This window comes from Delphinapterus leucas, chromosome 20 (genome assembly GCF_059928025.1).
Source record: "Delphinapterus leucas isolate spDelLeu-1000000601 "Yukka" chromosome 20, BTC_Dleu_Yukka2, whole genome shotgun sequence".
Lineage (NCBI taxonomy): Eukaryota > Metazoa > Chordata > Mammalia > Artiodactyla > Monodontidae > Delphinapterus > Delphinapterus leucas.
The window spans coordinates 56,823,871-56,850,214 of NC_143148.1; the positions used below are offsets into that span (position 1 = coordinate 56,823,871).

A 26,344-nucleotide genomic window follows, 5' to 3' on the forward strand; every position below is an offset into this window, starting at 1 on the left:
TCACGTCCCAGTGTACTTTTAAGGTAAAAAAATTACACATATATTTTTAAAGTTCATCCATCAGAGTCATTAACATTTCCCTTTTTTGGATTTCCCTGTCTTCCCGTTGGAACCACGTTTTTTGCTTTTCTTTAGCATGTATGGTAGGGAAAGCTGAAATGGAGGTAGTGACATGAGTCAGCCGAAAGGTAAATGGAACAACTAGAAATGTTTGTGAACCAAAAAAATTCTCCTGCAAGCAGGAGTCTACTTACAAGTTTGGTGTACAGAGTTGACCTGTTTCAAAGTGTTGCCGAGCTGTGGTCCTAAGCCCCAGCTGAGGCCACCTGTCTCCGCTAGGGAGGTTCTTTTTCTGGTCGGATTTGTGCAGCCAGTAACAAAACCGGTGCTGAGACTGGAACAGCACAAGCTTTATTCAGTGGCCAAAGAATGGAGAAGCAGGAACCTAGTTCCAAATCAACTTCTCAACCCACTTTGGGCAGAGATACCAAATATATAGGAGGGTCAAGGTAAAAGAGAGGGATTTGGAAAGAGTGGGAGGAATATTCATGACTTATTGGAGAACAGGGGTGTGGTTTGGACCTGGGACTGTTGCAGTTCTCCTTTTCAGCCCTTGTATGGGCTTTCTCAGTTGTCATGGCAGTCCTCAACTGGTGCCGGTGGGTGGGTCATTTAGCATATGCTAATGTATTACAATGAGAATGTAATGAGACTCAACTTCCGCTGGAAGTCACATCTTCCGCCATCTTGGGCCTTGTTGGTTTTAACCAGTTGTTTTTTCCTCTTTGCAGCTTCCTCCCGAAACTTAGATAAGAATAAGGTTTCTATTTGAGGGAGGGGCAGGGGTATGATTCTGGGGCAACAGCCTTGGTAACAAAAGTAAGCTCTATTAACCTTAGGCTGTTCTTTGACAATTTATGGAAAACCTAAGTATTTTATTATTTGTAATTGGAAAACACTCCATCTAGGAATCTGTTTGCAGATCCTTGATTTGTTTAATGGGGAAAGGGTGTTGGTTCTGGCCCAATTAGTCATAGGATTGAGATATAACGCTTTTTTTCTGAAACTGTATGATTTGTGTATTTTATGTGATCAGTAATTCTCTTTTTTTCAGTATATTTTTGGAGATTTTAGCCCTGATGAATTCAATCAGTTCTTTGTGACTCCTCGCTCTTCAGTTGAGGTAAGACACAACTTTCTTTTATTGAGTACGTGCATAGGTTTAATTGATGGTTGTTTTAGTTCTTGTTTTTTAGTATATGCCTTTTGATTAGGAGTTCCAGTGTACAGAAGAGCGTAGAGACTAACATGAGAAATGACTGAACCCACCAATCAGATTTGACTACTGTTAACATTTTGCTATATTTATAAATAGCAAAGCATTACAGTGGAAGCCCCCATTGTATCCTCTCATCCTCCTTCTCCAGAAATGCTGACTCTGCTGAAATTGCTCAACATTGTTTCCTGACTATGGTTTTCACCTTGTACTACATACATATGTATTGGTAGATAGTACAGCGTATTGTTTTTGTGGTTAAAAATGTCACATAAGTGGTTTCATACTGTATCCATCATTTTGTAGTTTGTTTATTTTAAGTTAAATATTCTTTAGATTTATCTGTACATTTAGTTCTTGGTCTTTGATTTTAATTGTTAAATTTTTTTGTTTGTTTTTTTTTGGCCGTACCCTGCGTGGTTTGTGGGATCTTACTTCCCCAACCAGAGAATTATCCTGGGCCCACGGCAGTGAAAGCACCGAGTCCTAACCACTGGACCGCTAGGGAATTCACCGTTAATTGTTAAATATTGAACATACCTTTTCCCCCGTTGAGGAGTATTTAAGTCTTCATTTCTTCCACTGTTACAAAAATGTGGCAGTAAACATTTTGTCATGTCTCCTAATGCTCCTCTGTGGGTTTCTCCAGGAAATATTCCTAGGAATGGAGTTGTGAGGCTCTGCAAGGAATAAGAATCTTTAGTTTTATTACAGACTGTGCGTCTGCCTTATAAGTGGTTTTAACAGTCTCCCTTACCATCAGCAGTGCATGAGGGTTTTTAGATCTCATTTTTTAAAACAATTCTTCTTTTTTCTTTGGAGCTGCTTTGGCTCTTCGTTGCCGTGCACGGACTTCTCATTGAAGTGGCTTCTGTTGTTGCGGAGCGTGGGCTCCAGGCACGCGGGCTTCAGTAGTTGTGGCTTGCGGGCTCTAGGTGCGCAGACTTCAGTAGTTGTGGCATGCGGGCTCAGTAGTTGTGGTGCATGGGCTTAGTTGCTCCACGGCGTCTGGGATCTTCCCGGACCCGGGATTGAACCCGTGTCCCCTGCATTGTAAGGTGGATTCTTAACCACTGTGCCACCAGGGAAGTCCCTAAAAAAATTCTTGCTAATTGTCAGCATAGACATAGTTAAAATTTTTGTTAATCTGATGGGTAGTAAATGGATTTTCATTATTTTAATTTGCATTTCGAGATTACAAACAATTGAGCACCATTACATTACTCATATGTCTCTTGGCAGTGTAGATTTTCTACTCTTCTGTTAATTACCTGGTCTATATCCCTTGTCCATATTTTTATCAAATGGCTTGTCTTTCTTTTTTTTTTTGCGGTACGCGGGCCTCTCACTGCTGTGGCCTCTCCCGTTGCGGAGCACAGGCTTCGGACGCGCAGGCTCAGCGGCCATGGCTCACGGGCCCAGCCGCTCTGCGGCCTGTGGGATCTTCCCGGACCGGGGCACGAACCCGTGTCCCCTGCATCGGCAGGCGGACTCTCAACCGCTGGGCCACCAGGGAAGCCCCGGCTTGTCTTTTTTAAAAATTGATTTATAGGATTAATAATCTTTGGGAGTACATTTTTAAGTTTTAATGTTAAATGTATTGATTTTTTTTCCTCATGGTTTGTGGATTTTTGGTTTTTTTAAAAAATATCTTTAAGAAATTCTTCCTTTCCTTGAGGTAATAAAGACATTTAAAAAGTTTTAAAGTTTTTGTTTTCAGTTTAGTATATAATGAAACTGGGATTGTGGTGGTGATTGTGTGTGTGTGTGTGTGTGTGTGTGTGTGTGTGTGTGTGTGTTAACCTCCCCCCACCCAATGGCAATAGCAAGTTGTCCCAACACCATTCGCCCTTTACTGGGGTGCCACAGTCAGGCCGCACATCTCCACATGGGCTCAGTGGGTTCTGGTTCCCCTGTTTTAATTGCAGCAGCTTTATAATCAGTCTTACGATAGGACAGGCACCCTTTTATACTTACAGGTATTTTGTCTCTTATTCATCCATAACTCTTCCCTAGGAATTTATCATCACCCCTTGAGGTTCCATGAAAAATCCTATTGAAATTTCAATTGGAATTGTGTTAAAATTATGCATTAATTTGTAGGAGAGTTAACATCTCTATGATAGTTTCCTGAACAGGATTGTGCTATATCTCCATCCAGGTCCTCTTTTATGTCCACTCTTCATGTGATTGATGGTTACTATTTTAGTTTAATAAAAACTTATCTGGAACGTTTTTTCAGATTGATGTTTTAAATATGAAGACTGTTGAAATTGCATTGAAAAGGAGAAAAGGGAGAAGTAAGTGTATATATTAAGTAAAATCTTAGTTAACTTTTAATGAAATCTAACTAGCCTTTTAGACTCCTTAATTTTGGGTATTTGCATGCCTATTAGATATTCATGTATGGAGTTCTTTTGTTTGTTAAAATGGGGCAGGAGAAGTTAAGTGCTCAAAACAGGGTTAGTGTCTGGGTGGGCCACTTACATGTGACCTTGGCAAGTCCTTGGCTCTTCACCCTGGCTTCTTGAATTGTAAAATTTTTTAGGATTGTGGAAGTAGGATTAAATGAGAGCATATTGAAAGCATTATGTAGGCTATGCAGATATAAGAAAGATTTATTACTTGTTTTCTTCACTTTAGGAAAAAGAAAGATATCAGAGAAGATAAAGCTTATATCAGGTTTTATTTTAGAAAATGAGCAAATTCAGCTCAATGCCATCTCTGTCTTTTGTGTTTGTTGATGTTAGCAGTTATGATTTTAAGAAATCTAAGGATATGAGCTGGGAAATAGTGAAACCTAGATGATATATTGTATTTCCTCAGGCAATAAAATGTATCTATGCATTTTAGAACTCTGTGGAGTAAGGATTGAAGTTTAGTCTTTAATGATTTAAAAAGCAGTTAATTAGGACAAACATAATCAAACCCTGTATTCCCCAAGTGCTAGTGTTAATTGAGGTTATACTCTGTGTACTATATTAATGATTCAAGTTTTAAACAATTTCTGTCTTGACTCACGCTAAAGTATGGTGGTACTTGCTGGGAACACCACAGGCTAACTGTAACTGTGCTCTTTGTGATTAAGAGTTTAAAGAAACAATAAAAGCCCAATTCTGTACTTTATAGCTTGTCTCAAGTGAGTGTGTGTGTGTGTGTGTGTGTGTGAGAGAGAGAGTTTGTGAGTGCCTCTTTGCAAGTAAGTGTCAGAATAAAAACTTGGGCTTTCCTGTGGTATGAAAATGGAGAATGTACCATATATCAAGTCTAAAGAGCTGGGTTCCTTTCTCCCTTTGCTACTTAAACAGGCTTGATGGTCTTGGGCAAGTTTCCTCCATCTCATTGTGCCTTTTTTTAAAACTGTAAATTTGGAAAGTGGAGGATGCTTATTTACCTCACAGAAATGTTGGGAAGCCATTAATGTATTGTGTAGTATTTCGTGTATACCAAATGTTAGTAGATATGAAGGATTTTGATAGTAAAGTTACATCAAACTTTAAAAAAAAATTTATTTATTTATTTGGTTGTGCTGAGTCTTAGTTGCAACACGTGGGACGTTCAGTTGTGGCATACGGGATCTTTAGTGGTGTCACGCGAACTCTTAGTCGTGGTATGTGGGATCTAGTTCCCTGACCAGGGATCGAACCCAGGCCCCCTGCATTGGGAGCACGGAGTCCTATTCACTGTGCCACCAGGGAAGTCCCCAGACTCTTTATTTGCGGAAGCTATATAGTTGTGTGCCATCAGTGTTTGGGGGGAGGTATGACAGGTGTTGACTGTCAGAATCACATATGGTCCAGTAACCTGCAAAAGAGAAACACAGGCTAATTAACATGATTAGGCTGAGTTATCTTTCTCACTGTATAATTATTATAACACAGGGGGCTGGGTTATAATAGTAATATCATCACATGGGACATGGACTGCTTAATGGGGGTGGTGTGTGGTTGCATTGGTGGGTGAGGAATGGTTATCTCATTCCACTGCATAATCATTTGTTTGACCTTTTATCTCAAAGATAAAATAATTGCACCTCATACTTTCACAGTCCCTTCCATGTGGCCATGGCATAAATTAGAACCCTGTCGTATAGTTTTTTGGCTATTAGGAACATTAAAGTATTTTTTCTTTGCTTGGGACCAAGGGCTGAGAAACCACATTTGAGAAATACAGGGTGTTAAAATGTAAAAATAGTCTAACTTTCTACAAAAGCATCATACCTCTCAGCTGAGAGTTTTGATACCTTTTGTAAAGCTGTCTTCCAGTTGGTAAGCCAGGGCAATTTAAAAATGAATTTCTCCAACTGGAAAAAACGTACAGTGTACTTACTGAACAAGTGTATTTTGAGCCCCAGTCATAATCCTATTATATTGGTGTTCACAAATAGGGAGACAATGCTTATTGTTCTTGAAGCTTTCCAGAAACTCAACTTTGGGCAACTCTTACACCTCAACCAGCCGTGGAATAAACAAGCCCAGGATAGCATAGTCCAAGCTGTAGAGGTGTGTGCCTGCATGTGTGGGTGTGTATAGTGATGCAGAGTTAAGACAGTTATTCTCAGTGGTTTGGTGTCTTATTGGGATTTCAGAGGGGAGATTCAGGGTTCATGAGGGTCTTTTAGAGAGAGCACAGTAAATAGTGGCAGCACCAAAAAGATTTTAAAATATTGCCTTCTTACTGAAGGGCCCAAATATTGACCTCACAGTGTGATAGCACTGTTTTCAGACTGAGTCGGTTTGATTTTGCATCTGATGGAACTAGATTTCTATTTTTTACGCTGCTCAGTTTGCAGTTGTGTGGGAGATTTTATATTTTTGCTGTGCTTTTAAAATTCTCTATTCTTATAAGTAACTATGAGAACATTGAACACGTCTTACACTTTTATTCTGCTGTGTGTTTATTATACCACTTACCACAGACTAAGGGGCATCTTACAAGTGACCAGAGGTTCATTGAATTAAAGGCGCCATGTATGAGGCTATAGAATAAAAATAAAACACATTTTTTCTGTGCCTGGACTCACTCAGCATTCAGTAATTCCCACAATTATGCACTTACCAGATTAGTAAATGAAAATAAATGTTTTAAATACACTAACAGAAAATGGTAGTATTGCCCTGGAGTGTGCCGGGTGCTCTTGTTTTCAGATCCTGCCTCTACCACTCCCTAGATTTTGTGGAAGTGCAGTGTGATTTTAAAAAACAAAGTAAAATACTTTGAGCACCTTACAGCTGTGTAATTTTCATCAGCAGGGGGCACCCTAGTATCACTGATGGAAGCAAAAAGGCAGTTTTCTGTGTATGGGCGTTTGCTAAACGTCCTGCGTGACTCCCGAGTGACACTACCCTGATTTGTGGCTTCCCCAGAGGCATTTCTGCTCCGTGTGTCCATGCCAGCGGTAAATGCTGGGGCACCGGGTGTGAGCGTTTGGATGTTATGTGGAATGGTCTTGCGCTGCAGGTGCCAGGCCAAGTGCAGCCCACCTGGGCTTTGCCGTGATGAATGCTGGGGTGCCCCCGTGTGGTGGAAACTTATGCTGCTCTCAAGTCCAGAAAGCGGTCAGTTCCTTTCAAATCTGCCTTTGTTTTCTTAGCTTCTTATTTGTCATTAATTCTCTCAGGCGAGAACTTTTATCCTGTGATTGTTGAATTGACTTAGTAAGTTTGACTGCAGAAAGCAGCTGAGGAAGCTACTTTAGTAGTTCCCAGACAGTCGTGGGCATGAGAATCTCACGGGTGCTCTGAACATCGCAGACTCCGGCACCCCATCCAGGCACCCGAGGCCATTGTACTGTGTGTGCTGCAGTGTGCAGACTTCGAGAAGTTCTGTGTTAGGATGTATCGATAATTGTTCTGTTCTTTTGTTCTGCTTTCAGGTAGCAGTTCTCTCTCCACTTACCTTACCCCTTCCCATCCTAAACTTTCTCACCTCAAACATATCCATATGAAACATTTGTAACTCCTCTAAGTATTATGGAATAGCTAGGAAGGAACATTTTGGTATATTCATGATACCTTCCTGCATTTACAAAGAGCTCAGACACCTGCTGTTTTGCTTTCTCTCTTCCAAACAAGGAATGTGATCACTAGCCCTTAATTCCGTTGTCTAAGGCCTCCTGTGAAAAAGGGAGCCACGATTCCCAGGCTTTTCCTTCTCAGGGGCTTTGTCCACTCTCTGCCCCTGGGCCTGGCTCCTGCCTCTGGCTGAGTGGACGTGTAGTGATGCTGAACGTCAAGCGCAGATGGTCACGAAGACTCTTTACTAGTGGATGGAGAAAGACAAGCACTGTTGCATTGGTGGGCAGTCTGCAACTCCTGTGAAATGAAGGGTGTGTCATGAGCCTTTTATTGTAGTGGATTGACATGTCCGTTGGAGCCCATTTTTATTTTTTGCCTCATTTTTGAATCTGTTTATTAACAATAAATGTTTGAAAGCATTCCAATGGTGTTTTAAAATGAAGATGTTTAATCTTACTGTCTCTCCGTCTGTGTTATTTTGTTAAAATGTCACGAGAAGTTGCATGGATAAAGTGTTTTAATGAAGGTTGCTTTAATGAAATAGCATGTTTTGCGTTTTAACGATTGGTTGAATTAAAGTTTGTTTTCCGGTTCCCTGTGCAGCTTCCTCCGTACGGTGGAGCAGTTCTGTGTGGCGCACAGGCCGCTGGTGAGCTACCCGATGGTAAGCTTGAGCTCTCCTTCATTCCCTGACGTGCGTGCGGGGTGGGCAGGCTCCCTGGAAGTGGTGTTCTGTTGGTCCATACCTTTTGGATAAGCGTTCCCTTATTGCTTGCTGTTTTTGCTGTGAGCTGTAGCAGATTTAATCACCGAACCACTTTCTGTGCTTCAGAGTGCCGGACGTGCAAAGGTGAGGTAAGGAAACAGTTGCTCATTTCTGATTTCTCCTAACAGTCCTCAGTGACACAGATGTGTATTCCTTCATAGCCAAAGCTCTTTGTAAAGGTTCTGAAGTGAGCTTTCTCTCCGGATGCGCTGGCTGCTGGGTCCAGAGCTGGCGATTCTCTGAGCACGTGCTTTCTGCCCGGTTCAGTGGCAGCTCAGGTCTGTTGTCCTGCAGTTTGTGTTTATGTCACCAAGGCTCTTGGGAATTCAGGTGAGCTCTTCACCTCTTGGCCTGTTGTTATTGATTGATTGATTGCCTCTGTCCCAGACACTGAGCTGATCAGTGGAGATGGCCGTTGTTGAGATGCAGCCCTTTCGTATTATTTAAGTGCCCAGTGTTACTAACAGCAGGGGCCTTGCACATGTCAAACCCGTTAGACCGTTTTTCAGTTTGCATTGTGTTAAAGGTTCTCGCTGGCCTTGGAGAAGCTAAAAGCCTAACCTTTTCTTTGAGAGCAGGGATTTGGTTCCCTGTTTCTTTAGCCTTGTCTGACCTGTGAAAGGGTTTTATTATAGTTTAGATTCAAATATAAACCCTGAAAAGACTATGTAAACTTTCTGTCTATAGTAAAATGAGAAAGTGATTATATCTAAAATTATTAGCAGCTTTGTAAGGAGCAGAGGGAGAGGACAGCTCCAACGATTGCTTAGGGCGACAGTAAGCTAAGCGATGCCACAGGGACCCACATGCCCTTGCAGGGCCGCCCAGCCTCCAGACTGCCTTTGTTATCTGTGGGTTGAGGTTCTCCCTATCTTCGTGTACTTGGCACATAGGAGGTGTGCCACAGGTGTTTACTCAGTGCTTAACAGATGTCTCATTATTTTCCCTGTCATAATAGTCCTTCCGTCCTGGTCCAGGTAGTGGCCTCACCATCCTCCCAGTCGCTTAGGCTGGAGATGGAGGCTGCACCTCCCCCTCCTCCCCTCGTCTGACCCCCCAGTGTTCCAATGTCATTCGCCTCTAATCCATTTCCTTCTTCTCTCTCTCTCTCTCTCTCTCTCTCTCTCGCTCGCTCGCTCTCTCTCGCTCTCTCGCTCGCTCGCTCGCCACATTCCTCTTTCTAGGCTGGCATCCTTGCTCAGTTACGCTTCTTGACTGTTTTTTTTTTAATTATTTTTGGCTGCGTTGGGTCTTTGTTGCTGTGCGTGGGCTTTCTCTAGTTGCAGCGAGCGGGGCTACTCTTCATTGCCGTGGGCAGGCTTCTCGTTACGGTGGCTTCTCTTGTTGTGGGGCATGGGCTCTAGGTGCACGGGCTCCAGTAGTTGTGGCCTGTGGGCTCAGTAGTTGTGGCTCACGAGCTCTAGAGCACAGGCTCAGTAGTTGTGGCACACGGGCTTAGTTGCTCCATGGCATGTAGGATCTTCCCAGGCCAGGGCTTGAACCCGTGTCCCCTGCATTGGCAGGTGGATTCTTAACCACTGCGCCACCAGGGAAGCCCCTTCTTGTTTCTTTTTCTCCATTCTCTCCTCTCTCTTCTCAAGTCCATCTTTTAATCCTCCAAAATCACGGCTGCTCACACTGTTAGTGACAGGCCAGCTTAAAGGCCCCTTTTCTCCAAGGCCTTTTCTGCTCTGTTTCCGTTACTTTTGTTTCTCCTGCAGTGCTAGCTCACTCTGCCTCCCTCTTTAGGCTGAGTTCAGCTGTGGGTGGCAGAGACCACAGTTCATCCATTTCTGCGTTTAGCAGCTGCACAGTATAGTATCTGCCGTGCTGTAGACTCTCAGGATGGTTTTTTTGTTTGTTTTGCGGTACGTGGGCCTCTCACTGTTGTGGCCTCTCCCTTTGCGGAGCACAGGCTCCAGACACGCAGGCTCAGTGGCCATGGCTCACGGGCCCAGACTCTCCACGGCATGTGGGATCTTCCCGGATCGGGGCACGAACCCGTGTCCCCTGCATCGGCAGGCGGACTCTCAACCACTGCGCCACCAGGGAAGCGAAGCCCTCAGGATGGTTTTGGATGAACACTTTAGAGGGATTTGTTCTATTGCCCACCATAGCCAGCGACTCACGCTCTTGGCGGGGGCCCCTGCACAGCGTGCCTTTTATGCTCCTGCCTTTTTAAGTCAGTTCCCAAAGCAGGAAATAGCCCCTACTTCTCACCACCCACCCCATCCAGTTATCCTGTCGATTCCACTGACCTCTCTGTAGCTCCTGATCAAAGTAGATCTCTTTTCCCTGTGTCAGGAAGCATTCTTTTTGTAAAGCTGTTGAGGCCTCATCTTACCCACCCTCTGCATTGTCATCTCCCGTCTTAAATGTTTGTCTCCCTAGTAGATGTAACTCCTTGAGGCAGAGACCTTGCCTTACCTCTGTACCCCACCCCCCTCCCCAATAATAAGCGCTTTGCACATAGCTAGGTGCTCCGTGATTGTTGAATTGACTCACTAAGAGTTGATCGGAGAAATCAGCCGAGGAAGCCACTTAAGCAGTAGCTCTCAGACCGTCCTGGGCATGAGAATCTCCTGGGGGCCTCTGCAGACTCCGGGACCCCATCCGGGCACCCCAGGCCACGGTACCGTGTGTGCTGCGGTGCGCAGACTTTGAGAAGTGATGTGTTAGGATGTAAATGTTTTATTTGAGGTGGTTTTCCTTCCCTCAACAACTCCACTGGCTGCGTGACCCGAGTGCTCAGGAGCTTCCAGGCCTTCCACCACTCTTCTGGCCTGACAGCTTGGGCCTTGTCCTGACCTCTCTGCCCTGGAGGGCAGTGCACGTGTGTGTCCACGACCAGTGTTCCTGAATAGGAAAAGGAACTGTTCTGGGTAGGAATCGGACTTCCAGGGATGTGATCAGATACTTTGTTGGGTAAATGTTTTGATGACATCTGTAGCATATTGAAATGGTTCCGTTAATGTCACATCACATTCTAGAATGTTGTATGATACGATAAGATTAAGAATTGAGATGTGGAAGGCACTGTGTCTATTGGAAATAATCAAAATCTGGCACGCACTGCATGGTACAGCACATACTAATTTTTAGTGTGATTCACAAGGTACATCACAGTCTCCAGAGGGCAGCCTCCTCATGCTGAGTGTCCTTCACTTCTTCACGTACACCCATTTCAGTCCACTTAGCAGCACTGTACCCTTGAAACCTCACAGGATAGGGGATACCTGGAAGTAGACTGGACAGTTCACTTTTGGGTATAATAATAGAGAAATTAATTTCTCTGTGGTGATTGTTTTCAAAATAAGGAAACAACAGATCAGCTCTCAGGGGCCAAAGGATTCAAATTGTCCTATCGGCGGCTTTATAGTAAAGCCTGCTGTTAGGCATAACCATCATTAGTATTCTTTTTTCAGGAACTTTTTGTTTGTCAGGCTGTTGTATTCCCCCTACCCCCAGGGCATGTGATATCAAAACAGATGGAGAATTAGGAAACTGTTTAGGGCCCTGGCCCCTCTGTGGGGCTGTTTTTTCTTCTCTAAAAAGACTTCCAAAGTAAAATATATTCAGTTTTGTTAACAGAATATGATTATTTTGGTATGGTGATTTTTTTTTTTTCCTTGAAATACATACCTTGGAAAAAAAGTGTGTCTCTTGTTCTAGACTTGGAGAAGTCTTCAGTTATGCACGAAAAATGAGTTAAAAAGCACGTGTCCTTTCCTTAACTTCTAAATGTATAACTACTTCATCAGATGTAAGATGACATTGGTGCTCGGTGTCTATTGAAAGACTCAGTTGATTCTAAAACTCAACCTAATTTCTGAGATGTGGCCGACGGAAAAATGTCCATATTAGAATGGATAGAATATGTAGATGGTTGTCAGTGGGGAGAAAGTAATTGAAGGATTGCAAGGAGATTTTTAAAGGTTTGCAGTCCTAACTTTATCTTTTTGGGATTTTTGGAAGTACCTTCATTACCCATGGAGTTAATCTAGTATGAATTAATTTAGTAGAATTCACATGCACTCATGTAAGGCCATTTTTGGACTTCAGTTAAGGTTGTCAGTAGAGAAGATCCAGGAGATGGATAATTTGAAAGAGTGCTTTTGTGTGATTCATATTTTTGGAATTACTAAATTACACGAATTAGAGAAGCCATATATATATATATATATATATATATATGGCATTGATTTTTAAGTCCCCATGTTAGTCATCTTGGTTTTTTAAAATTAAGTTTTCCAAGATACATATGCCCTAGTCTCACGCTTATAGAGTTAGCTAATAAAGTCAGATATCATTATTGAGGGATGTGTTTAGATAGGCAGAATATTATTTGCTTTCTATTATAATTTTGTTTTAATTTCTACCTTCTGAAAGTCTCCCTTAGCTGCCCTGAGAGTGGAAAATAAATACAGGATATGAAATATCCCCAGGTTAAATATAATTTTGCAAATTATTTATTCAGCACAGAAATTAAATGTCATAGCTTCGTTAATTACTACAAGACTTTAGGTTTCATTTTCAAAAAGGCATAATTACTGAGACTTTTATAGTTTGTATAGCTGTGTTCTTAACTAATGGGATGTTTACTGATCATTTTCTTTCTAAACAGGGCAGGACTGTCAGAGAATTGAATTTGGTGTTAATGAAGTAATTGAACCCAATGACACTTTGCTGAGAACTCCCAACTACAGTATTTCAAGCACATTGAATCCTCAGGCCCCTGAATTTATCCTTAGTTGCACAACTTCCAAAAAGATCCCCAATGACATCGATAAAGAAGTGAACTACAGCTCAGCTGACTGCCAGTACCCAGGCTCTGCCCTCGCCCTGGATGGCAGCTCTAACGTGGAGGCGGAAGTTTTAGAGAACGATGGCGTCTCGGGTGGTCTTGGACAAAGGGAGCGTAAAAAGAAGAAAAAACGCCCCCCTGGATATTACAGTTACTTGAAAGACGGCGGCGAGGGTGGTCCTTCCACAGACGCCCTGGTCAATGGCCATGCCGGTCCAGCAGTCCCCAACAGTGTAGGCACGGAGGATGTGGACTCGATGGGTGATGTGCCCCCCGTGGGGACACCCAGGACTTGGGGCAGCCCCCAGGACACCACGGACTTCGTCAGCGACGCCGTGCCTGCTGGTTCTTTCCCCGGAGCCCTTGACAGCGGGACCAGGACTGCAGGGCAGCCTGAGGGCTGCCCCGGGGCCAACTTGGAGCCCTCTCGCCTCCCTGCAGAGGCCAGCAGGGACACCCTGTTGAGGACAGCTGTGGCTCAGCCTGCCGTTGGGACCGATACTACTGAGAACCTTGGAGTCACTAACGGACAAATACTTGAATCCTTGGGTGAGGGCACGGCTGCCAACGGGGTGGAGTTGCACACTGTGGAGAGCTCGGACTCGGAGCCCGCCAGGGCCGAGAGCGACGCCCCTCCTGCAGACGCCGCGGCCTCTGCAGCGGCCACCGCCCCTGCCGGTCACAGTCAGCCCGCCAAGTCGTGGGCCAGTCTTTTTCATGGTTCTAAGCCCCCTTCCTCCTGCGCCGCCCCCTCGCCTGTGGTTTCCATGGAAGCTAAGTATTCCCCTCCTGCCACATCTTCCCTGGTCTCTGAAAAGCAGGCCGAAGTCAAGGAAGGGCTGGTTCCAGTTTCAGAAGATCCTGTAGCCATAAAGATTGCAGGTATAGTTCAAAAGATACAAGTGTGAAGCCAAGATGGGAGCAGACAGGCTGGGCTAAAAACTTTGCTGGTATGTTGTTGCCCACAGCGGTAGTAGATTGATTACCCGTGTGTTAAGAGGGATTTCTGAATAATGCCTGTACCTTAAATTTTACTAAAAGTATAATGGTATATGAGCAAAATGGGGTGAGGAGGGGGTGTCGTACCTTTATGTTAAGTGGAAAATCCGTGTCCATTACCACTTTTTTTACCAGTCCTTTCCTATTGACAAATTACATTTCCATTTCTTGCCTTTTGATCAAGTGACTGTGCTCCATTGTGTGGCTGTGTAATAGGCAGCCCCATCTGTGTTCCAGCTGTTGTATACCTTTGGTGTCATAATCCCTGATTTGGACTCACTTTGCATTGTTTCTTTATTTCTCGGGATATAAGAAAGTATTGGGGTTTTTTTCTTTTTAATGCCTATTTTGGATTGAGTAAATGGATTTTACTCAGTTTTAGCACACCAAGGCAAACTCTTGACAAGATGAGAAAAACGGTAACAGTTTGCCGTAAAGTTAATGTTTTATTCGACGTGCTGAGGCTCAAAAGTAGGACCAGTTCACAGTAAAACTATAAAGCTGCATGACTTGTGATTTTTAAAGTTAAAGTAGAAAGTCAGAAACAGAGGAGTCGTGTCTGTTTATATACGTCTAAGTAGCCGGGGCTGCTCTTCAGGCTTCATTGTACCGAGGAGTTTACTAGTAACCACCTTTTCAGGTTTTTGCCCCTGAGCCGAGTTAATTTTAGCTGTCTCACTTAGGCTCTACGTGATGTTTGCTGATTTAACATTTTGGTATGCCTGACAGCATTCATTACCAGGGTGAGGGGGAAAGCAGTAGCAAGATGCAAAATGCATACCCTCTTATGAATGGCCAGAATTCCATCAAATATAAAACACATCCTTTTGATGGCAGTAAGATGACAGCAAGCAATACTTAAAAATCTTTTTTAATGAGCATTTTATTCCTTATACAGAATACATTACTTTGAATAATCTAGGTGTCTGGAGTTGTCTTAAAATGAGAAGTTAATTGATAGATGAATCACCATTTTGGGCTTTAAAGTGATAACTTTTAGGTTATTTGGGTGAATTTTTTATTGTAAATATTAAAATGCTAGTAATGTTTTATTATTATTAAAATGTGTGCATTGCAAGGGAAAGCTGTCAAGGTCAGGAAAGGGGAGTAAAAGCCTTTGAATAGATCATTAAGTTAAAAGTTTATTTTTAGTCTGTAATGAGAGATACATGGTGTGATGCTTTTAAAAACGTGCTTTCTGAGTTTAGTCAGAAGGCATTGTAATTGTATTTCTGTTCCTAAAAATTGCTTCACAAAGGAAAAACCTCCCATTCCTGGGAAATTTTCTCATTCTTTATTTAAAATAAGAAAGAAAAGATTCATTTTAAATGTTTTAAAGCATTCTAGTCATATGACTTTAAATGTGGTTTGATGCGTAGTTTGCCGTGTATATTAAAATCTAGTGGACCTGCTAAAATCTAATGTTAACCTGCTTTCTAAAACACTGTGAAGGGAATTCCCTGGTGGTCCAGTGGTTAGGCGCTTTCACTGCTGGGGCCTGGGTTCCCTGGTCGGGGAACTAAGACCCTGCAAGCCCCACGGCACAGCCAACAACAACAAAAAAAGAAAAGTAAATTAAAATGATGTAAAAGTAGAGGCTCTTAGTTATTTGTATTAATGGAGAGTGTTGCTACAATTTAATCATTTTTGAGTTGATGCAGTGTGTTCCTCCATTGCCGCGGGGGGACCCCCATTTTATTTTCTTAATTCTATTTTTGATTAGGTCAGTTGTAAAGATGTTTTAATTATCTGAGCAGAAGTGTGGTTCCTTTTAAAATACTTCATTCTTTTGAGCCTGGTTATTGAACCTTAGAAATATACAGTGTAGTTGCTGACAGTTTTCAGTATTTCATGTTGTAAAATAATGCAGTGATAGTCGTCACTCTTGGAATCATACCGAGCTTAGGTAAAGAGGATTGCTTGGAATTTTTTCTTCTGTCACATTCTCCTCCTGAGAGGTTTTACTTTATAAAAACGGTAAGGTAGGTTCAGTTTATTGTAGGTCAGATCACTACCACAGACTCCCCCTAAATGGGCACGCTTTTAAGTGTAGGCCCACTTACTTTAAGCGGTATTTAACTGTGTGAAATTCTAGCTCCATTAAAAGATCTGTTGATGTTGGTTATCATAGAATTTGACTTGCATTAGCGTCTAAGTGGTTCTACTGAGAGAATAATTTTTGTGTTTATCATTATATTTATTGACTTTTGGGAAAGAAAGAGGAGGGAACAGCCGTTGAGATAAATTCACTCTTTTCTGAGTTCTTGGAGTAATATCAATCTCCACAGCCAGTTTCTGACCCCAGGGCCGTTTATTCTGGATGTCTGCATTTCTGGATCATCTGCCCTGTCGTTAAGTCTGTGCTTAACAGATGCCAAGCAGTTTCTGTATAACCACAAGTGAAACACAAATTAGAAAGACAAATCAACTGTAAACAAAGAATTAGAATCACATAAAGCCTTTTGAAATGAAACATAGCCAGCTTTCAATTACCCACGGTCTGTTTACCCATTGCTGTAATGGCTTCTGCTTTTACCTTTTTGGTGGTAAGGCCGTCTTCTTGGTGTCATTTGTCAACATTTTTTTTTCATTTGCTGTTTTTCTTAAGTGTAAACTCTTACTTAAGAAGGAGATGGAAGGGAAGAGCACTTACATTGAAGCACCAAATGCCTTCCCTAACCTCGCGGGGAGTATGAACCTGCACAAGAGGCCCGCGGGGTCCGTGTTTCAGTGAGTGGTTTGTGTCTGCGAGGGGATATATGCCATTTTTCAGTAGGAATAACTGAGCTAGGAGGTGAGCAGAAGAAACTTGAAAATCTTAATTCTTATAGCTTGTATTGAAAGCAGTTGCAAAACTTGAGGCACGCCCCTGTTGGAGAGTAAGTATGACAAATACCAGAAAAGTAGGAGTGATCTCTGCTTGTGCTCCCTCCATTAGCTCAGGGTCAGTTTGAAATGAAACATATCCTTGTGATGAACATTACACTCTTCCTGGGTTTTTACTGAGGATCACTTGTCCTATCCCAAACCTAAATTGTATCAAATGCTTTCAAATCACAAATAGAGCTGTTTTGTATTTTATGTTTTGCATCAGTGTATTTTGTTTTAAAGGAGTGTAAATAATGGTGGGCGAGGAGAGAGACTAGGCCAAATGCCCAAATAGAAGGTGTTAAAATTCCAGTGTAAGAGAACTAGGTAAACTGAGGTCGTAGAAAGCTTTAAAAAAATTCTATTCTGTGGGGGAATTGAGGTATCTGGTAATGTTGTTTATTATGAATTTTGGTAAAACACACTTAATAGATGATTTTGCACAGTTTTATACCTAAAAATTGTTGCTGGAGAGAACAACAAAATCACTACAAGTTGGATCTGCTCAGAAAAATGAGTTCCTGGGTCTGTATTTATTGTAAACAAACATATACCCCGATTGATCTTTGTTTTAGTGGTTTATAAATCACGTTTATATTCAACACTTTCCCTGTTCTTGGGAAATAATTCTCCAACATTTTGCATTTTCTCTTCAAATTCTCCGAAGCAGCACAGGCAGTGACCATGCAGCAGGCCCTGAGCTGAGGAGGTCCAGCACCTGTTTGCAGAAGTCACACTTGTGGGGTGAGAGTTCAGTCCATGTCTAACTTGATAGGTGTATGTCCTTGCTAATATTTCTGTCATGTCTCTTTTAAAGAACTAAATGGACACTCCTCCACTTACGGAACATAAGTTGATCTATAGCCAACGGGTAGTGGTACATTTTGGTTACTTTGCTGTCCTCCACCTGATTAGGTAACCAAGATAGCGTGTGTTCTTCCAAAGTGACGTAATGAGGAAAAGAAAAACACTTGGAGAATGTTCTGGACAGTTAGGAAGATGACAGAAAAGCAGGCCAGCAGCATCAGAATGTCAATTACGAGCCAGTTATTGAGCCTTAAGAATCAGTGAAAGTTCTGCAGCTTGCGTTTTCATGGATTTTAAATGGTAATATGACCTAAATGCTAATTTTAGGAAAACAAAATTTGATGCATAAAAATATAAGAATAATCCTAGTTTATATGGACTTAAAAGTTTACAATGCCAGTATTGCCATTGAGTTTATGGATCATTTCATTTGAGTGATTTGTGGTTATGTATGTGGGCTACTATATATGTCAGTGTTTGAGCTGTTACGAAGATAATGGTTTCAGTTTCATATCTTTTATGTGATACGCAGTCATTCTGGCATTTTGTGCCGTGCCTATAGCATCATTCCGGGGCAACCCTGCCAACTGCTGTGGAAAAGATGGCTTGAGGAGGCCACCTTCCTAAAGTTACTGTCCAAACAGATCTGAGTAGTAAATTATACCAAGAACAATGGATTGAAAAGAAGGCCTCCGGGGGGAAAGTTTGTTACTACAGTCAACTTCTGATAATTTGCCCTAAAAGAAAGTAAAATAGAAAACCAACAGTGATGACTTGGGACCATAGGTCAGATTTAACGGTTCAACCTCAGGAAATACCCCACTCTCTCTCTTCTTTGGCTGCCCTTCAGTGCTCATTGGACTTTAGCAAAATCTAAATGGAAACGGTGATGTTGTTATTATAAAAGGAACTTAATTAAATAGAGCCAACTGTTATACCAAAAAATTAAAAGCAGTGTTCATACTCGCTTGTCTGCGTTCATGAATATTGACTTCCGAAATATAGCAGTAAGATTCATTTATTTTAGGAGCATTCAGTAACAGGAATGGAGATTGTTTACAGGAATTAGCGTTGTCTTTGCACCGGTGCTGCTTGACTGGGTGGGAGAAGAGGAGCTGTGCACGGCGGACTCCGTCACATGTTATCGTCTGGCTCAGTTTGTGGTCATTGAAATTCTTCAGGGGGAGGAACACTCAATGTACAGTGTGTTATAAAACTGAACATTTAAATTGTGTGGATGTTTGGTTTTTAAGAGAAAATCTTAGGCAATAAGATATTTAATCTTAATTTTTTTACAACCTTTCATTCCTTTTGAAATGTGACTTTATTAATATACTGTATACTCACAAAATATTCAAAACTTAATTTTAAGGAATTGAAGCAAACATTTCTTTTTGGAGAACTGAAAAGTGTTGGTTCTCTCAAACTTTTTTTAAATATAAACTTATTTATTTTTGGCTGCGTTGGGTCTTTGTTACTGCGCGCGGGCTTTCTCTAGTTGCGGCGAGCGGGGGCTACTCTTCGTTGCGGTGCGCAGGCTTCTCATTGCGGTGGATTCTCTTGTTGCGGAGCACGGGCTCTAGGCGTGTGGGCTTCAGTAGTTGTGGCTTGTGGGCTGTAGGGCGCAGGCTCAGTAGTTGTGGCGCACGGGCCTAGTTGCTCCGCGGCATGTGGGATCTTCCTGGACCAGGGCTCGAACCCACGCCCGCTGCGCTGGCAGGCACATTCTTAACCACTGCGCCACCAGGGAAGCCCCTTGCTTCCCCTTTGAGAGTGGACTTGGCCTGTCATAAGTGATCGTTTTTTAGTTTAACAAGATATGCATCCAAAGCACTTTTAACTATGTATAAAGTTATTTTTGAGTCTGTTAAAACAGATGCATGGAAGGGAAGTTTCAGATAGATCTTGCATGCCTGCCCCTGATCATTTTCTTTCTGTTTTCCTTCAGTGTCTGTATTGAACAGGAATTGATATTGTCAAGCCACTTCCCCTCCCATCTTCACCCCTGCCCCCAACCCCGGGAGACTTTGCTTCCAGTATCATCAAGAAAATTGAGGTTGCTATTTCATTTCTTTCCCCACCGTAAACTGTGGTGAGTCTGCCCTTCCCTAGCTCCTTCCCTCCTGCGATCCTGGGAGCCCCTTAGTGACCCCCTTCTTTTGTCTTACTCCTCAGCCAGGCTCCTGGCCAGGGGAGCCTGCACGAGTGGTCTCCACTCTTGCTTTCCTCCTTGAGGCCCTCGAACGTGCTTCTGCTTCCACTACTGATTCCAGCTGCCCTATCCTTCTAGATCACCGTTACGGATTCTCCTTAGCCTGTCACTTGGACATGGGTGGTGCTTAGGGTTCCGCTTCTGACCCACTGCTGTCAGAATGTACAGTTCAGGCCCCGAGCTGCAGGGTCGTGTGTGTGTGTGTGTGTGTGTGTGTGTGTAGATATGTTACGGCTGGTCTGTGAGTGTCAGTGTACTGTTTACTGGTATCTTCCGCGTACCTTTTTATCTGAGCCTCTAAAACTCTTAAAACTGAACTCCTTATTTCATCCCTGCCCAAAGCAGGAAAGAACCCGCTTGTCCTGTTGCATCTCTCCTCTGGGTGGAAGGCACCATCACCCCAAGCTGGAGACGTTCTCCTGGTACCATTTGCTGTCACAGGCCCCTGGCCACCTCAGGTTTCTCCAGTTCTTGGATAGGGCGGGGCATCCCCACCACTGCCTCCACCCAGCTTAGCCTGCACTGTGTGGTCCCTTCTTCACTGGTCTGCAGGCCCTGCTACAGCAGGGCCACCGCTCAGTCATCTCTGCACCTGCAGGTCCTGGTGCCCAGGCAAAGCTTAGCCAGCTGCAGCATGTCATTTATCAGAGGTCCTTGTGTTAGGAAGGCAGTTGGTTTTGAGTTGTGTGGTTATGTGAAAGCTTAATATTGTTTTTAGATATAAAAGTACTACGGCAAAGGTTCACAGGTGTCTTGATGGAGCGTTGATTGCGGACTGATGCTTGTTTGAAAATGCACAGGTGTTTGGCAGAGTAACTGTACGAAGTAATTGCCATTCTGTGACACACATTGGAAATTATGGGCTGTCGTGATAAAATGGCTCAAAGACGGATGTGAAAATCCCCGGGGAGAAGAAGATCTTCACCTTGTGGGGAAAAGTTAGTATCAGAAACCTTAGAGTAAAGGATCTTAAAGCAGAGTCCATTGTCTCCTGAGAGCAAAGAGCCCGGCTTCTGGGACCCAGACTCGTCTGTCAGCTCAGTCATGCACCCTGTACCAGTTCCCTAACCCCTCTGGACCTAAGTTTTGTCACCTGTGAAATGAGGATGATAACGGTGTCTCTTTGACAGGGTTGTTAGGTCGATTATGAATAATACAGATGGAGCTCCTAGCGGTGTCTGTGCTGGGTGTCAGTCACGTGGGCGTGTGGTTCAGTTCTGTATCTGATCTGTTTCTCCGTGAAGGCCCAGCCCTGTGCCCCGTAGTGAGAGAGACAAGAGGACCTTGGCAAGCTTAGTCTAACTGAGCAGATTCCATGGGTTCTCTTGGGTCGCTTATGTTTCACTTTTTAATAAATGGGGAAATTATTCTCTGTGCTTCCTCAGTTAGAGGCGAGAGGGCATTTACCCTCACAGGAGAGAGGGAGGGAGTGTGTGTGTTGACATTAGAATCTTGCAAATTAATTTCTTCATTTAATTCTTAAGTATGGCATCTGCCAGTGCAACTGTGTTTCTAGGAAAAAAAGGCTTCTTTTGTTTGAGTGATGCTTTGGGTGGTAGGTGCTGATATCAAATGCGTGCTCCCTAGTGCACAGTCTAAAAGTTACGGGTGGGGCTGTGTCGTGTGGCCGCAAGTCATGGATTTGGGTACCGACTGTGCTGCCTGGCTCCTGTGAGGTCACAGGCAGGCGAGTTAACCTTGAGCCTCTGTTTCCTTTTGGTGAAAGCGGGATGGTTGGTGGTACTCTGGGATCCCTGAGGATTAAATGCAGCGAGTTAACGTTGTAAGTTGTAACGCACTTGCCAAGAGTAGAAGGTAGCCAAACATTGTGGCTGTCACTGTTAGAGGATTCGTAAGGGATGTGGGGAGACCTTGTTATAACATTTCTAGAAAGAAAAAGGGCCAGTTACTTACCAATATTTAAAGCATCCTTTTGTAAAGATGGCATTTACAGCTATTTTAAGACTATGGGGAAGAGTGATGTCAAAAGGTGAATCTGAGGATAACGAAGCTTATTTCTAAATGGAATAAGGGATTTTAGTATTCCGAGTGGGACTTCTGAAGGAAATACAGTTCAGTTAGTAGGAGATAATTGTCCCCAAAAGAGGGATCATCACTTGCTGAACAGTCACCGAACACCCACTGTGATGTGCTGGGCATCCAGACGTGAACGAGACGGGTCCTGCACGGAAACACCTTTCTGGATGGTGTCTGATTAAGGAGGCCTGCCGGCTGTCAGTGTTAAAAGAGACTGTATCTTTTAAGTCTGTTCCCGAATACGGTTACATCGTTTTTTAAGCCCTTTCTGTTTCTTATTAAGACAGTCCTTGTGCTCCCTAGTGATATTATCACAGGAAGATAAATAAATGTCATCAGTGTTTGGGGGGAAATAGTTCTGAAAATTTTAATCATTAAATAATTATGTGATGTTGAACGGAACGAAGCTGTAACAGCCCGCCTTCGCTTTGGGTGTGACGTGTGCTCTGTTGGAGAGGGTCCCCCTCCCAGGGCAGAGCGTGAGAGTTGTTCACGAGATGCCGTTAACGTCTTCACTGTGCTTCCCTCTTTCAGAGTTACTGGAGAACGTAACCCTGATTCATAAACCAGTGTCATTGCAACCCCGCGGGCTGATCAATAAAGGAAACTGGTGCTACATTAATGCTGTATCCTTCTCAGAGGCTGTCCCCAAGGCTGGCTTTCTGCAGCTTCCTCTTCCTTGGGCACATTCGACTTAGTTCCGCTTCTCTGGGCTGTCTACCCCACATTTTGAATCCAAAACCTCGGTTTCTTACTGCTTATTAACTGGGCTATTCGTGACCAAAAAGAGAGAGATGATTTGTTGACCTGTGACGGACAGAATCAGGCAAGTTTCTCATTAAAATGGTCCTGAATAACAGGGCAGAGTGACCACTTAAACTGGAAATCCTGTGTTAATCGATTTGATTATCTTGGTTGAATCCCGTTCTTATTTATAAACGACTTGGATATCACAGGGCAGTTATCCCCGGGATTATTCGGTTTATTCCCTTTGTGTTTACATACCTAAGTCGTTCAGTGTCCTTGGCTTGCTTAGTTTTATATGCTCTTGTGTTTTACATGCCTTTCCACAGTTTGGAGCATCGGTTTTATTTCCTTTACGCTTCCTTACTGCCATCATTTAGACACTGCAGGCACTGGTTGCTTGCCCTCCGATGTATCACCTGATGAAGTTCATTCCTCTGTATTCAAAAGTGCAAAGGCCTTGTACGTCCACACCCATGATAGATAGCTTGTAAGTAAGCTGCTGAAAATGTGGTGAGGGGTGGGCTTTCCCCCTCTGATAATTAGATTCAAATGGCAAAGTTCTTGATCTCCTGCAAATGAATCCTGTAATTCTATTTTTTTTTTAATGTGCTGTTCATGATTTTCTATGGAAGTTAACCAGAAATGGAATTGGAACATGGTTTAGCTGTGTCCTTTAGATTCAGTTGAATAAATTTCAGTGTTTACCAAATTATATCACTTGAAATATACCAAAAACTTAAGTAGAAAAGATTTACGAGCTCAGTAGCTATTACAGCATTGGTTATCTAAAGTTTGCTGTTTTCATACTAGATAACATTCTACTTAGCCATCAAGGCTTTTTAGTAATAGTATGTCTTTTAAAAAACAAGTACTAAACATTTTTTCCCCCCATGTCTAGTGTTCGGCTAATGAATGAGTTTACTAATATGCCAGTACCTCCAAAGCCCAGACAAGGTGAGTAAAAGCGAGGGTTCCGATGCCATTACATTTTGGGAGGTGTGAAGTCAGGTGACTGAGTTTGAGGAATTCAGGCTTGCTGGAAAGAAAATGTCTCTTTACATGCAGGTTGCTACACCTATACTATCCTCAGCATTGGGCGGGTGTTGGGGGGAAGTTTTGATGATTATGCCTTTTGTCATGTTAAGACTTCTTCAGTTGTAAAGGTCTGTGTCCTGTTTCCGTTGCAGCTCCTGGGGATAAAGCCGTGAGGGACGTCCGCCCGGGAGCTGCCTTTGAGCCCACGTACATTTATAGACTGCTGACAGTTATCAAGTCGAGCCTGTCCGAAAAGGTTGGGGCTGCCGCTGCGTAGCCAGCGTGACGCTTGTGCCTTACCTGTTGCGTATTCAGTGCTTGCCCTCTGCTTGCACTGCGGCGATTAAGTGGGTGTTCAGTGGATCTAGGCTTGCTCTGGAGTCAGTTGCTAGGATGAATTAGAGTATGGGATGATAATGATGGTAATCAGAGACAACTCGTGTCATTTACTGTGACCAACCACTGCTGTAAGTTCGTTCCATCCGTTAACTTACTTAACCCTGTGAATAAAGTGTGATTAATGTCTGCTTGTTCCATTTGAGAAAAGGGAAGTCACTGTCCAAGGTCACAGCTAAGAAGTGGCAGAGCCTGGCAGCGGAGTTAGCTCCTTCACTTCCACACGGACTGCCCTGCAGCAGGGACGGGGGCATTCAGGAGTGCTGCATCTTCTCCACGCTCCCTCGGGGCCGTCATTTTTAATCATACACTTTGCTGCTGAAGGCATGGGGCCAAGGGCCACGGAGGTCTTGTAAAGGGCCCTGACGGCGTTCAGGGTAAATCAGGGGCAGCCTTTGCACAGTTAACCGGAGCGTTTCTTTCTCCCCGGCAGAGTTCGTGATGAGTCAGTACAAGCAATTGAAATGATGCTAGAAAAGGGGAATTCTTTAGGAAATATTCAAGAAAATTGTGTTAAAACTGACTAAAGTAGTATTGTTTGCAGCCCCTTTGTTTCGAAGAAGAGGGAATACTCAGGGCACTGCAGCAGCATACCACCAGGGGCTCTTCATGTGCCCATGGCGTAGCCTTTGCTGTTAAGCTCAGGATTTGGGGGTGTTGCTAGTGTTAGGAAGGCGGGCATGGAGTAAACGGTGCCCTCTGCTTCAAGAGCGCCTCGTCCAGTAGGGGAGTTAGTACTTGAAGTACTAAGCCAGGGGCGGGCCCCCAGCTCAGGGGGAGCAGAGGTAAAGCTCAGGATGCTTCTTGTGGCTGAGCAGTGCTGAGATCCTGCAGCTTTCGAAGTTACATTACTTGTGGCTTGTTGGGGTCTGCAGGACCACCCTCAGGGTTGAGGATTCGCTAGAAGGTCTCACGGGACTCAGGAGCTGTTACCCTCAGTTCGGATTCAGTACAGCCCAAGGACACAAAGCAAAATCAGCACAGAGTGAAGACTCGGGCAGCGTCTGCAGGAAACCTCGAGACTCCTCTCCGGGTGTAGTCACACAGGACGCACTCAGTTCCTCCCACATCAGACTGTGGCAGCTGTGTGGCTTGTGGTCCACCAGGGAAGCTCCTCAGCAGCTCAGTGTCCTAGGGTTTTGCTAGGGGCTGGTCACATAGGCACCCTACCCTCTGCCTCGCACAGACTCCAGTCCAGACTCCTGGGGGGAAAGCCAGTGCTCAGCACAAACCACACTGTTGGCACAATTTGGCACGCTCCCTTTTCAGTTCTTGGAATGGTGGGAGCCCTCCTGAAATCCAAGTTCCCAGATGCCGGCCAAGGACCAACCCAGCAAGCAGGCCCTTCCCAGCACTGTTAACTCTTTTCTGCGTCTTGGGCTGTGCCAGCCTCTGCCCTTTCCCACAGACACACTCACACCAGACAGCCCCGTCCACAGCTATAGTTCCATTGGAGCAAACAGATCTACTCAGAGACCGCAAGCAGAAGAATTTGCAGATCCTTGGAACACTCACGCCGTTATGCTCCAAAGAATGAAATATGAACCAATCATGATAAGTTATATAATCAGATGAAACCAATGTAAGATTATACAACGAGTGTGTGACCATATTGTGTGATTCATCTGCGAATGGTTGTGCTGATGTGTGTTTGTAAAGCAGGCAGCGCTAAGTCTTTAAATCCATAGAGTTTTTCACGTATAATTTGGGTCCTTTCTCCTATGGTTGCCCATCATCGAAAATAAAAGGAGACATACAGGGCTGCTAATTTTACAACTTGCAGTGTGAATGGTAACCCCCGGGGTTGTGCATTCTATTTCATTTAAACAAAAAAGCAACTTATAAAATAACTTTTTTATTATAAAGGTAACGTATACTTATTGTAGAAAATTTCGAAAATACAGAAAAGCAAAATTAAAAAGAAATCCCTGTTCTATTGCTTAGAGATATTTAATCCTCCCTCGCTCGCACACCCAATCTTCCCCACTTCACACATCTTAACTGTCCAAAGAAAAATTCATGTGATTTTTGGGAAACACTTTATGTTAAATCTTACTGAAAATTTAAGAGAAGGCATAGTTCGTATATGCAGGTAACACATTCCGTGCAGGGTTGAAGAGTAATTGGTTAAGATTAACGTGACCCTGTTTGACCTTCTCAGGGTCGACAAGAAGATGCTGAGGAGTACTTAGGCTTCATTCTAAATGGACTTCACGAGGAAATGCTGAACCTGAAGAAACTTCTCTCACCAAATAATGAAAGTAGGTTATGGTGTGCTTGCTACAGGATTGGGTAGAACATTTTCTTAAGAATTATTCTTAAACAAATGCTGTATATATGTTCATATAGTAAGCTGCCTTTCCCCCCAACAGTCATTCGC

General features: G+C 43.4%; 1 protein-coding gene across 1 annotated transcript in view; it reads left to right on the top strand.

Annotated features, from left to right (window-relative positions):
* USP10 (ubiquitin specific peptidase 10) overlaps positions 1-26,344 on the top strand; it is a 67,724-nt gene that overhangs the window by 28,693 nt on the left and 12,687 nt on the right. The window contains exons 2-9 of the mRNA XM_022583021.3: positions 1,115-1,183; positions 7,897-7,957; positions 12,684-13,745; positions 22,321-22,412; positions 22,911-23,020; positions 23,432-23,487; positions 23,721-23,824; positions 26,126-26,225. Coding sequence (XP_022438729.1) covers positions 1,115-1,183; positions 7,897-7,957; positions 12,684-13,745; positions 22,321-22,412; positions 22,911-23,020; positions 23,432-23,487; positions 23,721-23,824; positions 26,126-26,225 — 1,654 coding nt within the window. The remainder of the gene's footprint in view (positions 1-1,114; positions 1,184-7,896; positions 7,958-12,683; positions 13,746-22,320; positions 22,413-22,910; positions 23,021-23,431; positions 23,488-23,720; positions 23,825-26,125; positions 26,226-26,344) is intronic.